The sequence below is a fragment of the Sphaeramia orbicularis genome, chromosome 3 (assembly GCF_902148855.1).
Source record: "Sphaeramia orbicularis chromosome 3, fSphaOr1.1, whole genome shotgun sequence".
Lineage (NCBI taxonomy): Eukaryota > Metazoa > Chordata > Actinopteri > Kurtiformes > Apogonidae > Sphaeramia > Sphaeramia orbicularis.
In genome coordinates, this window is record NC_043959.1 from 52850718 (window position 1) to 52864422 (window position 13705).

The following is a 13705-nucleotide window of genomic DNA, read 5'->3' on the forward strand; positions in this document are numbered from 1 at the left end:
TAATACCGTGCAGAGTCTGAATAATTATTTTAAACAGAATGAATGCTTAATCGTCAGTCATGTCACATATAGCTTTTGTGAATGAGAGCTAATTAGTTCTTGCTTTAGACAATGCAGGGGTGGGGTGGGGGGTGTCTTTCAGTGGACCTTCGGTTGTGGATCTATTCATAGTAACATGCTGGTCTGAATATAGCTTGGCTCGCCTGTTGGGTTGTCTGGGTCACCATTTAAAAAGCCTTTATCACAGAGACATGAGCTTGAATGCTAATGTAATTACAAAGAGAACAATTTCAGAATGACTCATTAGATTAAAAGTGTTTTGGTTTGTGACGTGGAGGCGGAGGCTAACAAGAAGCTGTGTCAGAAAAGGTAAAGATTTATGCTTTGGTGAAGACTACATCCGGTTTCACATCAGCAGTAAATCACATATACTCTACAGTACAGAATAATCAGAGTATAGTGATAGATGTAATGAACTGTAAATGGAAATGGAACAATTATATGGTGTTGGCAGCATGTTTTAATTCATGTCAAAGCTGAAAAAGATCATTAAAATCAAATTTTTGCATTTACAAGCATGTTTGTTCTGATTTTTGTTTTTACAGCAATTACTTTCCACCAAGTTATTATTATTAAGAACAGAACAAGCCTTCCAGTTCAACCCCCAGGTGCATTTACCATTAATGAATAACAAGAAAGTGCAGAATGAAGAACAGTCATCATACTGAAGCAAAAAAAACAAAACAAAAAACCCCCCCAAAAAAACCTTTTAATACATAACAGTCAATATCATGCTCCAGGCACAGGCCTAAGCAATTCACATGCACTACAAATGCACTACAAACCTTTCAGCTGATTTGTGAGTGTACATTAGGACTTGGGTCCAATAAATGAAATAGCTGCATTTGTGTTTTTGTCTCCTGAAAACAATGCTCTGAAAAGCAACTGATTTTAAGCTCATGTTCTTGCTGTTCAGTAAGCCTGGGCAGAAAGTAGGACAGAGGACGTCATCCTAATTAGATGGAAATCTTCAGGGGGACTCGCTCCTGGTTCGTTTTACTCGGCTGCTTGGGGTTCTGGTAGGACAATCTCACAAATACAACGACAAGGATGGTTCCTGGTAAAAGACAAAAAAAAAAAAAAAAAAGAAAAAATCAAATGTTACAGCATCACTCGATTTAGAACCCTAAACCCATAGCTAAAGTCAACTGTTGTGGTAGTGCCTGTAATGGAGCTGATAATGCACTCTCATCCATGTTTATAATATTTTTACTGTGAAGGTATACTTGTTGTCAACCTCTCTGCTTACCTATGACTGCAAAGGTGCCAAGTAGAATGCCAACTGCAGACTGGATCGTTGGCATGCCCTGCAACTGCTTGGCAGCCATTTTGCAGTTTCCTCTGACATTGCAGGGACACACTGTAACTGATGAGAGAGGACAGGGAAACATGGACAGCTCACAGATTTAGGCTCCATAACGAAAAGCATTAATGTAGTTGAGATAAACTAATAAAATATGTTTATGTTTACGCATTTGTTTACGCACTTGGCAGACGTTTTTTTTCCAAAGCGACTTACAGGGGAAAACCAATTAAATCACTCAATCAATCAAATTTTATTTATATAGTGCCAGATCACAAAAAAGTTATCTCTTGACATTTTATATATAGAGTTGGTCAAAACCAGACTCTAAGTCAGTAAATATACGTAAATATAATATAATATAAGTAAATATACATTACTTACGTCTACAAATAAACTTGTGCATTACAGAGTACAATACAATATACTGTACATTAAGTTTTATACATCTATTAAAGGGGTCATATTTAGCTAAACCCACTTTTATTAGTCTTTGGTTCATTTATTTGTGTATTTGGACCCTAATAGTTCAAAAAGTTAGAATATAAACCCTCCAGGTGCTGCAAAACTATTTTTATATTCATTTTGGCAAAAACCAAGTGGATTTCTACAACCTGTTTTAATTCCTGCTTAATTTGTTCCGTCTGTAACTAGTTATGTCATGACATTTGTACATTTAAGATCAAGACTTCTGACGAACATTTATCCGAGTACACCGTAGTTGTTTGTCAGCAGCAGCGGTTGTAGTCCAAACTGAGAATATGTTCAAACTTCGAGCCGATTACCTAAAATGTTCATTTGTTGGTTGTATTAACGAACACAAGTGCCTGAACGGGACAGAGCAGCACAGTCAACAACCTGGAGGAGGCGGGGCATTAAGTGGATCATTTGCATTTAAAGGGCCAGCGCTCAAAACGACCTTTCTGGTGTCATTACTCAGAAGTAGGCTTGAAGATGGACCTGTGGAGTTGAATTAATGAAGAATTCAGACCCAAGCATAGCATTTACAGTTTATGGAGACCACAGAGAAGTGTTTTAAAATGCATAATTCCATTTAAAAAAGTAAAACATGACACCTTTAAGAAAGTCACATAGTGTGTTGTACTGTGTCAGTTAAGATTCAACACAAACAACCTAAAAATGTAATCAAATGGCAAAACTGCAAAAGGTAAAACCATAGAAGAGTACTGCAGCCTCAAAGAGATGACTAAATTTGTATTTTCTTGCCCTACTCTGATAAAATCTACCCTATGTGTGCAGTTATTTGTCACACTGTATTGTTGTGCTGGCTACAAGGGCCAGCGTTCAGTCTTAAGAGAACGGTATAATCATCAGCCTGGAAAAATCATTTGTAAAGCTCCATTGCATCATTAATAAACAAGAACATTGCTAGGACAAGCTGGCACACAGGAGATGATCTGTATTGATTATTCCTTCGCTCTGGTCCCATAACCTTCGTGTGCCTGCTTTTAGCTTATCAGCAAGGGTGTCAGCATTACCTGGCAGGTTTATGAAGGTGCTCCTGGGAGGAGAGCTGCTGTCGGAGATGGTGAAGGGCACAGTGTAGACCTCTGGGGCCAAGTATGGGATGTTTAAGGACAGGTTGGTGTGAGTATCTGCAAACAAAAGATTTAGTGTTTTTAGGGAACATCTTTTTTTGTACTCTTCAGTTCATTTTACTTATGAGTTTATTTCAATTGTTTTTATAACCTTTAATTCATTCCTAACCCATACAGACCCAGTGCTACTGGCAGTTCCAAAATTTATTTTTATCTCTATTTTTAATGTTTCTTAACTGATTTATTAACATTTATTCCAATATGATGCTCTGAATTTTGCATTTTAAGTATAAATCAGGTATTTTCTTACATTTAATTTGCTGATCATGTAGATGTTCATAAAAGCTCAGATTAAAGTGGGAGGTTATTATTGTATCAGAAGCAGGAAAAACTGAAGAAAACATGACTTTTTTAATAAATATATCATTTACTGAACATATGCCGAGTTTTATCCACTGTCATTTATCAAACTCCACGGGTTTTACTGGTGAATCAATATTGTAGAAAATGACAGTGTTTCCACATTGACTACAGAGCCTCTGAACATCCAAATGGGTCATATCTGATGACCATGACAAGATTATTATTTACATGGATCAATAAGATTAGTGGATCAAAAGTTATTACACACTTTTGATCAGTAGATGATTTTGGTCGTCAGTGGATGTTTGGGTCTTTATGGGATAAACAGATTTTTTTTATTTGACAAAATCCAGATTAAGTCTGTTGAAATGTGTGCTAGGTACTTCCTCTAATACAGAAAAAAACATCACATCAACTGGTGACAATATTTTCATAATTTTATGAGAGAAACTGAACTGTAGATCCCACATTCCTGTAAAGGAGCTAAATTAAGCTAAATACTTTGTTCCTCTCTGTAAACATCACGTGAAATACTGGAAGTCAAGTTTGCTTATCTACTGTTGGATAAAAAATGAGTTAAAGAAAATAGACGTGCATAGAATTACGTCACCATACAACACAGAGAATAAGAAAGGCTGATTGAGCACTCTGTAGAGTGGTCTGGACTGTGTGACTTGTTATCTTATCTGCACAAATCAGGTTAAAATACACGCAACAGCCACATGACGCAAATGTCCGGTTCTGCAAAGAGCAACATTTTATCAAACTGTTTGAACTCTTATCTGAGGGTCTTAAACACCACTTTTACACCTCATCATTATTCCCTTTCATGTTCCACACTGTTGCGCATCATGTCCATGTACATGATGACAACTTTTTTTTCTTTTGTTGTATTAGAATAGAATAGAATAGAATAGAATAGAACAGATGTTTATTGTCAGTCACAGGAAAAATTAAAATCTGTTTAGCAGCTCTGCTCTGTTTAGCAGCAAAAACTTAGTGCAAAATATGAAACATGTATAAAAATATCTTACAAAATTCTGAAAAATGTAGGCAGTGTGAAAATCTACATGATTAAATATTAAATGTACACATACTACTAAGGTACTACTAAAAACTACTGAAATATACAAAAAGCTAACTATATATAACAGATGATATACACATATATTAGGGCTGTCAAAATTAATACATTAACGCAGATTAACCCATCATCATGATTAATCGCATTAAAAATTTAAAAGCATTTAACCCATCTACAGTGCAGAATGACTCTGAACGTCTCTGCCAACGCATTTCAAGCAGTTTGTCCAACTAAAGTTAGCGTTGTGCATGAACAAACGGGCAGTTGATCCGGTAGTGACAGGCAGCAGAACCAACCCATAAAGATGGAAGACGCTAAACAGCACGTTGGCCCTCTGGATGGAAATATGAGGACAAAAAATCCTAAAACGGAACAGTTGTTTCAAGTTGTTTTGCTGAAACTGTTGAAGGTGTTTAATAAACATGTTAAGTGCATATATATATATTCCCTTCTTTCTTGAGTCTGGTTGCTCATGCAAAATGAAACGCCATTAATATAGATAAAAATGAATGATATTTATTCGTGATTAATTTTAATTAATCCACTGCAACCCTGTAATTAATCTGATAAAAAAATTTAATCGTTTGACAGCACTAATTTATATATATATATATATATGTATATATATATATATATATATATATATATATATATATATATATATGTTTAGGCAGTATAGGATATATACAAGGTGAGAACAAGAAAAATCAGGTGCATGTGTTGTGACCTTTGCACTAAAGTAGGATGAGTATTGCATTAAATTATGTTAAAATCTGAGCTTGAGTCAATTTGTGTTTGTAGTGTCCTGAATCTCCTTTTGGAGGGGACAGGGGACAGGGGAGAGGGGTGTGAGGGGTGTGAGGGGTGTGAGGGGTGTGAGGGGTCTTTGATTATTTTGCTGGTTTATTGTATTGTATTGTTTTAGTTCTGAATTTCCATTTCCATTTCATCCATTTGGACAGTACATGGCCAAGTTAAACACTAGATTTTAATACTTGTAGTAACTTACAAATCTGTTTATCTCTGTGATGTTTTACAGACAGACTCTAACACCACATTTCTCCAATTATGTGATTTACAGCATTAAGCCTGGAGGTGAGTGCAATAAAAATGTCCTCATTGACCTAAGTTCTACTTTGAAAAGAACTGCCCATACATTAACATGACGCATTTAAGAAAGGCAGTGAAAGAGTTGAGATGACTGTCTATGACACATCCAAGATCACATGTGGTCCTTTAATAGGGAGTGGTGTTATATACTGCCACATATACTCATCATCGGCACAGCCATTATTGCCTGCAACCAGGTGCAGAGCATGATGGGATATTCCTATTTTAGCCTCCATTAGCACACAGGATCCCAGTGGTGACGCCAAAGAAATTACACAGAAGATATAATTACAGGAGGCTTCAATCAATACAAACAGGAACAGGGGAGTGAAAAAGGAAGAAAAAAAAATAAACCGGAGAAGGAAGTGGTTGAGCTGTGGGAATGACTTTAATGACGGACGTCACAGCACCAAATTGTTTGCAATATATTATGTTTAGCTCTTTATACTTGCAAAAAAGGATGACTATATTATACCTCCTATCCTTGATATACCTCAAGAAATTTTGCAGAAAGAAATTAGAGCTATACAGTTTTTAAACCTTCGAGCCCAGAGTGCTTACTTTCAATCAACACAAACCTAATACTGATCTTGCTAGTCACAATAATCCTGATGAACTCCCTTGATAAATGGATCTTGGTTGTAAATAAGTCATGGTGCTTGGGTCCAGTTTTCATGGCCAAGAACCAGTTCTTAACCTGTCATAACTGGTCAGTTGTTCTGAACCAGCACTGGTTAAGGGGCTGGTGGACAGTCTTAGAATTTATAGATCACTTATTGTATTCAAGGACTGCCTACCACTTTTCTAATATGTAGAAGTAAAAGCAGAATAAACACTGCAGATGATTCTGTGTCCTTTGTGGATTTAAAAGTCTATGCATCAATAACAATGTATATGGCTTGATGATATCAACCTGACACCATCTAATATGACCACAAAATAATAACAAAAAAACTCATTATCGAAGCAAACTAGAAGATACTACATTCATATCTTTCTGACCTCAGCCAAACTATATTTGGGCATTCACTAAATGTCAGTACACTGCAAAAATCCATATCTTACCAAGTGTATTTTTCTCATTCCTAGTTTAAATATCTCATCACATAAGATTAGATTAGATTAGATTCAACTTTATTGTCATTACTCAGTATAAATACAGGGTAACGAAATGCAGTTAGCATCCAATCAGAAGTGCAAATAGCAGAAGTGCAGTATAATACAGTTAAATATCGTATAGAGTAACTTGTGAGATATAAGAACTTATTTTTAGACAATAGATCTTGAAAATCTTATTTCAAGAAATCTTACGAAGATAATTTTCACTTGTTCCATCGGCAGATTTTTTTGCTTAATTCAAGATTTTTTTTTGCTTAATTCAAGATTTTTTTTGCCTAATTCAAGATTGTTTTGCTTAATTCAAGATTTTTTTGCTTAATTCAAACAAAAAAATCTGCAGATGGAACAAGTGAAAATTATCTTGGTAAGATTTCTTGAAATAAGATTTTCAAGATCTATTGCGTAAAAATAAGTTCTTTTATCTCACTGAAAAGTTACTCTTTAGGTGATTATGTCTTATTTTAAGTGTGATGAGATATTTTGACTAGAAATGAGAAAAATAGGACCAATGGCCCTGTACCTTACCGGCCAAATTAAAAGCTTTGGGAAATCTATCCAGATGCCATTTATTATCACCCAGTTATGTGTATTTATTCTATTACAGAAATAGCCCATGTTTTGGTCATATTCCAATCAGATCTGTAAAAAATTCAAATTCCAACTTGATATCATTGATACTTACTGATTTACTGGATCAATCCACTTCCTATCTCTTATAATGGGAAATTTTTTCAAAGTCGCACCAAATCCAGAATCAGATCTGGATGGAAATAATTTCAATACCTTGTGTTGACATCATCATACAGAAGCTGTATACCAAGTTTGAAGTCAATCAGAACTCTAGTTTGGGAGAAAAAGACGATTGAAATTTTTTCCCCATGTTAAATTTTCTGTAAGTTCCCGGATCCAGAAGAAGATCCTGATCAGCATGTGGACATTATGTTTTGGTCATCTCCCCATCAGGGCTGGACTGTAGAAATTTTAACTTGATATTATTTATATTTACTGAGTTATTGCATCGATCCACTTCCTATCTCTTATAATGGGGAAATTTTTCAAAGTTGCACCAAATCCAGAATCAGATCCGGATCCAAATAATTTCACTAACTTTTGTTGACATCATCATAAAGAAGCTGTATACCAAGTTTGAAGTCAATCAGAATTGTAGTTTTGGAGAAGAAGATGATTGAAGTTTTTGTAACGGACGACAGACGCCGCCAACGGACGCTGCATGACGACAGTAGCTTACGGCCTGTCAGCTGGTAAGCTAAAAATACACTTGGTAAAATTAAAATTTTTGCAGTATAGCTCTTTATTTTCTATACTTGCTTGTGAGTCAGATGCATTCTCCTAATTTACATTCTCCTCACCGTTAATAGGTGTTAGTTTCCAGTTGCGTCGGACTGTGGCATCGCTGCGAAGTGAGAAATTGAGCCGCCCTCCATGCTGTGGTCCGTCACTGTCTCGTGAGGCGAGCACTAATGCTTGGTCCTCCCAGCGAGGCGTACAGAGGTATTTCCAGGAGTAGTCTCCAACCAGCACTGGACTGTTGTCATTTACATCCAAGATTTGAACCGTCACCAGGGTGGATGCAGATAAGGAGGAGTTTCCTACATAAACACACATTAACATTTCAATAAATATAAAACACACATGTTACTCTCTCTTGCTTGTTTTTTGGGCAACAAATAGTTTCAGAGTCTTTCATTTTATTTCATTTATTTGGAGATCCATTAGCTTTGGCTTAGGCCATCGCTATTCTTCCTGGAGTCCACACCCAACACAATTGTCTTTACACTGCAATACACAAATTACCAAAAACACCCACACACAAAACAAAATAACACAAACAACAACTAAAAACCATTTATCACAATTACAAAACAAAACCAACATACATGTTATACAGGACCTAGTTCAAGTAACAGTACCTCCCAAAAAGTGTTTTTTTGCATACTTTGTAAATGATCAGCTATATTTCACCGTTATATATCAATGTAATGTCAATCAACTAAACATTAGCAGACATCGAGCATTGTTTTACAAATAAATACTCTTTCAGTAATTCCTTAAATCTGAGAACATTCCATATCACCATGGCTCTATACATCACAGTACTTTTCAATTTATTTGTTTTCACTTTCATTAATACTTATAGATCCAAATTAAACTGTAAATCTGTTAATTCCTATTGGTGAAAGCTATCTTACGTCCATCCACTGCAAGGACCTCCATGGTGTAGGTGCTGTTCTCCTCTCTGTCCAAGGCCTGCACAGTTTTCAGTTCACCAGAATACTTCCCTATTGAAAAGTACTTCTTGGTGTCTCCTTGAAGGGAATATCTAGACCAAAAAAAAAGGAAGTAAGAAAACACATGCCACTATCAACTTGAAATGTGACAGCTAATGCCTCAGTTAACAAGTTTCTACAGCATCAGTTGACCTTTAATTTTACCTGATTGGGTGTGAATCAGGGTCGTAACCTCGAATAGTTGCAATAACTCGCCCCGGTTCTTCACCTTCTCTGACAGTCACCTCATAATGGCTTTGAGACAGGATCGGGCCCTCGTTTATATCGTCAACATAGATGGAGACAGTTGCTGTGGATGCGGGTCCATAGCGACCACGAACCAGAGCCACTGGGTTCTGAGCGCTAAGCACAAGGATGTACTCACTCTCACGCTCAAAGTCCAACACCTGTGCAAACACACAGACACAGAGGAATGAGGTTCCAAAACTATTAGTACCAGTGTGTAAATATTCTCTAATTGGAGGTCACTAACCATGACCCTTTCTCTTTATGCTTTAACTTATTATCATACTTTGAAAACTAGAGGGGCACCCCAAGAGCATATAGCTGCACCCAGGTTCTACATTTCTGCAATTTAATCAAAGACCCTATCTCGCAATGTTAGAAAAAAAAAATCAGCACCCTTTTGCTTGACCCACTGTAAAATTCAGTGGATTAATCTGAAGCCTGTGCTCCATTGTTCCACCAAGTTTCGTGAGAATATGTCCAGTGCTTTTTGTATAATCCATTTGACTAAGAGACACACATGCTAACAAACAGTAATAAAAATAGAAGCTCCTTCTCAGGGAGTATATAAAAATACTATACAGTAAATTATGAGCATTTATAGAGAATGTTCAGAGAGATTATCAGTGTAGCTAAAAATACAAAACTTCAAAGACTTATATCCATGGAGAGATAAAGACTTTAAATGGATCCAAATACCTTTTAAATGACAAAATATATATATAAAAAAACCCTCAAAAAATAAGTGATGCCAGGCGCAACAAACCCCACCCCTCGCACATATTTCACCCATTATAAGTAAATAGGAAGATTTTTGAAACTCATAAAAAATTGGAACTTTGACCTGTTCCCAAAATGTAATGAAATCAATTCTGGGTCAATGGCAATCTATAAAGTCAATTTGGTATGAATTCAACCAATAGTTCTGCTGTGACAGACATGCGAAATTTTGCCCATCCTAAGTAAATGGGGGGGGGGGGGGGGGGGGGATTTTAAAAAATTCTTTAAAAATTTAAACTTTGACCTATTTTCCCCAAAATGGAATGAGATCTATTCTGAGTCACTGGCAATCAATAAACCCAATTTGGTATGAATTCAACCAATAGTTTTGCTGCTATAGACATTTGAAATTTCACCCATTATATGCAAATGGAGAAAAAAAAAAATCATAAAAATTTTTTAATTTTGACCTACTTTTCCCAAAATGTAATGAGACCTATTCTGGGTCACTGGCAATCTATAAACCCAATTTGGTATGAATTCAATCAATAGAGTTTCTGCTAGAGTGTTAAGAAGCAAGCAAACAAGCAAACAAGCAAACAAACAAACAAACCGAACCAAAAACTATACCCCTTGCCTCCCCTTCAGGGAGCGGGGTAAAAATGAACATAGTAGTACTAGGACACACTACTGTCCCCTGTGTGCAATCTAGTACTCTTATCTTCCTTCCAAAAAAATTGGATTTACTGGCAGATGACTGCTGTATTTCCAATCTGAATAAAACAGTGGAGTCATTGGGAAAAGAGCCAATTGATTTACTCTGTCACTGATGAAACATTTTCCATGATGATGCACTGACTTCAAATGCTTTGTGACACTGCAAAATGCCCCTGTGTGTACTAATCAGTTAGTTAGTCAGACAGACCTTTAATACAGTAATGACCACAAGACATACATACAATTACATCCACCCTCTAATGAGGTAAATTTAATCTATAAATGCAGAGATTAAACAGAGCCTACAGAAATATTCTCTATAATCTTTCATCTTTGTTCCACTGTAGAGCATTTTGGTCCAACCCTTTGCTACAAAATTGGAAGTAGTAGATTTCAAGTGAAAGGATTACCATAATCTGGCCACAACAAATATTATCTATGACCTACTGGCTCTTTAAAGGGTACATTTTTAAAGTAGACGTATGCAGTTATGTTTTAAGATTTAACATGAGAAAACAACCAGATTAATGTAAAGGAATCATAGTGAATTTTCCCCCTGGGGATAAATAAAATGCATCTTTATTTGTATCTTTATACTGCCCAATAATCATCTACAGTATAGTTTATGAAATTAACATAATCTTCAGAATTCTGCCTAGAAGCTTGTGATTGGGGCTTGTCTTAAACTGAAATCTTTAGCTCCATCCTGCCATATAACAACATATTATTAAAGCTGTCCTGTCTGACATCACACTGCTCCGGCTGCATGCGTCTCTGTTGCCAAGGAGAAGCAATGCAGACCCTGGAGGGAGCATGAGTACTGCTGTTGTCTGTAAGTGACGCATCAGACGTCTTATTGTGTATTAGGGCCCAGAACATGTGCAAAGACTATATGAAGGCTACAGATATCTGAGGAACTAGATTACTGGCAGAAGTGAAGTGCGTCATTTGGACTTTCTCTTAATCAGAATGTAAATGAGCTGCCTACAGGTTCGGTTGAACTTACCACATTTCTCTGTTTGTAAATCATGCCTTAATTTTTGTATAATGAAATCTGATTTGCATACATTGGGATTAATTGTCTCAAATCACTTCCATTTAAATGGGTATAATTTCCTGCGGGTTTTACATTTGAGACAATATCTGATATTTTCTCTTCCTCCCATTCTGATTGTTTTCTCGTCACTTCTCGGGGTTCATCATCATATTTACCTCAATTGGAAGCCTCTAGCCTGTGCCGTAAACTGCCATTAGTGTCTGTTCACACAATCTAATTATTCACTTGGAATGTGAGCACTGTGTAATTTCTAATAATGAAAAGTGTCTGCCTTCTGGTGCTGACCTCACACTGAAACATGTATTAAAGGATTTGCCCAAGTGCATTTTAATTCACTAATCCACTTTATTTGTGAAGGATTTAGGCTTTAATTTTTACCAAAATAAAATAAACACCTTCCTTCCTATCAGTGATGCACAGATAGGTAAGGTAGTGTTATATCAGACAAGGTCAAAGCAAGTGTTTTAAACACAGCTGCTCAAATTGGCCTGGATTACATCTGTATGATGTCACTTTTCTATGGCAGTAGTCCTTATGTGTTAATCTGCAATAACACCATCCATTTTTAGCTTTTAGACATCTGCTTTTATCTAAGAGAAGCTTGTGTGACACAATTCAATCACATTTGTTAACTCACAAAGAGGTTGAATATAATAGTCTGTCTTGTGCCTGGCCCACTTACAGAGAGCAGACCATTAGAGTATACACATACCCACACATGCACACACACATATCTACCTCACGCATCCCGAAAACGCCCCGCTGGATTATGGGATGCAGGCGAAGGGTGATGCGCCCCGGGGACAGGAGAGATTAGTAGGCTAAAACATGCCATTGTCCTCTGGCCCCTTTTTTTATTGGAGGCATGTGGGTCTGAAGTATTGACGTATTGGAATATGTTTTTATCTATCCTTTCTGTCTGGGATTCACAATATGATCCAGTCATATTAAAATCATGCCCTCACAACGTGACACAGTATGTGAATGCTACTTTGACAAGCTACTGTACATTCTCTTAATACTGAGCCACAGTGACAGATACATGTCACTGTGCCAAAGTGAATATTTCCCTTCCTGAGGGTAAATCTGTACTCTCCCATACCCTGAAAAAGTTGAAAAAACACAAAATCATAACAGTTTTTGTCTGTGTGGTTTTTAGTTGATAGTCTATATTAGTAAGACAAACTATCAGTAATGTGGTCAAATGCATTTGTGCAGACATCAACCAGAGAACACTGTTTACCTTCGAGAGCACAAGGGACACCTCATTGGTCTGCTTGTCTGTCACCAATGTGAAGACCTCCTCCTCGTTTCCAGATTCTAAGCGATAGTTCACCTGCCAACTGTCTCCTCCTCGAACATCTGCATCTCCTGCCAGCACAGCTGTCACCGTGGTACCCACTGGAGCATCCTCTGGGATGTGAAATGGTCCATACTGATCAGGAGCAAACAGAAAATATACACCATTCATTCCACTGCCATATTTAGGTTCCCTTTTTTTGTAATAAGTCAAAACAATTAATTGATTGATTGACTGATTGATTGATTGAAGTATTTATTTTGAATGTGATTGTAAAAAAAAGAAAAACATTTAAACATAAGACAAGACATAAAATAAATTTTCAAAAAGGAGTGAGAAGTATAACTTATAAACTCCCCCCTTCTCCTTAAATAATTAATAACAATAATAAGCTTCTTATTCTAAACATATCTATACTCCCTAATACCTGATACTTATTGTTAAATAATTTTGTTTCTGACTTTATATTATTAAGACGAAATATAAGTAGAATTTACCTATACCCATAATACAATTACACATATGTACATACATATATGTACACATGCATATACACATAGCACATATATGTGCTTGTACATCTTTATAACACACAGTGATACTCAACCCCTCCCTCATCCCTGTACATCTTAAAAATTGTGTCTTTGTACCTCCTTTTAAATTGTTTCATGCTTGGACATTGCTTTAACTCTATATTAAATCTGTTCCACAGTCTCACCCTGCTGACTGAAACACAAAAACCCTTCCTGGTTGCATTAAGTGAATATTAAAGTTAATTT

The 13705-nt window shown here is 36.3% G+C and overlaps 1 protein-coding gene across 1 annotated transcript in view; it reads right to left on the reverse strand.

Moving 5' to 3' along the window:
• Positions 1–485: 485 nt before the first annotated feature.
• The window catches only part of cdh16 (cadherin 16, KSP-cadherin), a 37143-nt gene continuing 23923 nt past the window's right edge, over positions 486–13705 (reverse strand). The window contains 7 exon segments of the mRNA XM_030160838.1: positions 486–1117; positions 1310–1426; positions 2863–2979; positions 7969–8208; positions 8809–8939; positions 9052–9293; positions 12870–13061. Coding sequence (XP_030016698.1) covers positions 1017–1117; positions 1310–1426; positions 2863–2979; positions 7969–8208; positions 8809–8939; positions 9052–9293; positions 12870–13061 — 1140 coding nt within the window. The 3' untranslated portion in view covers positions 486–1016.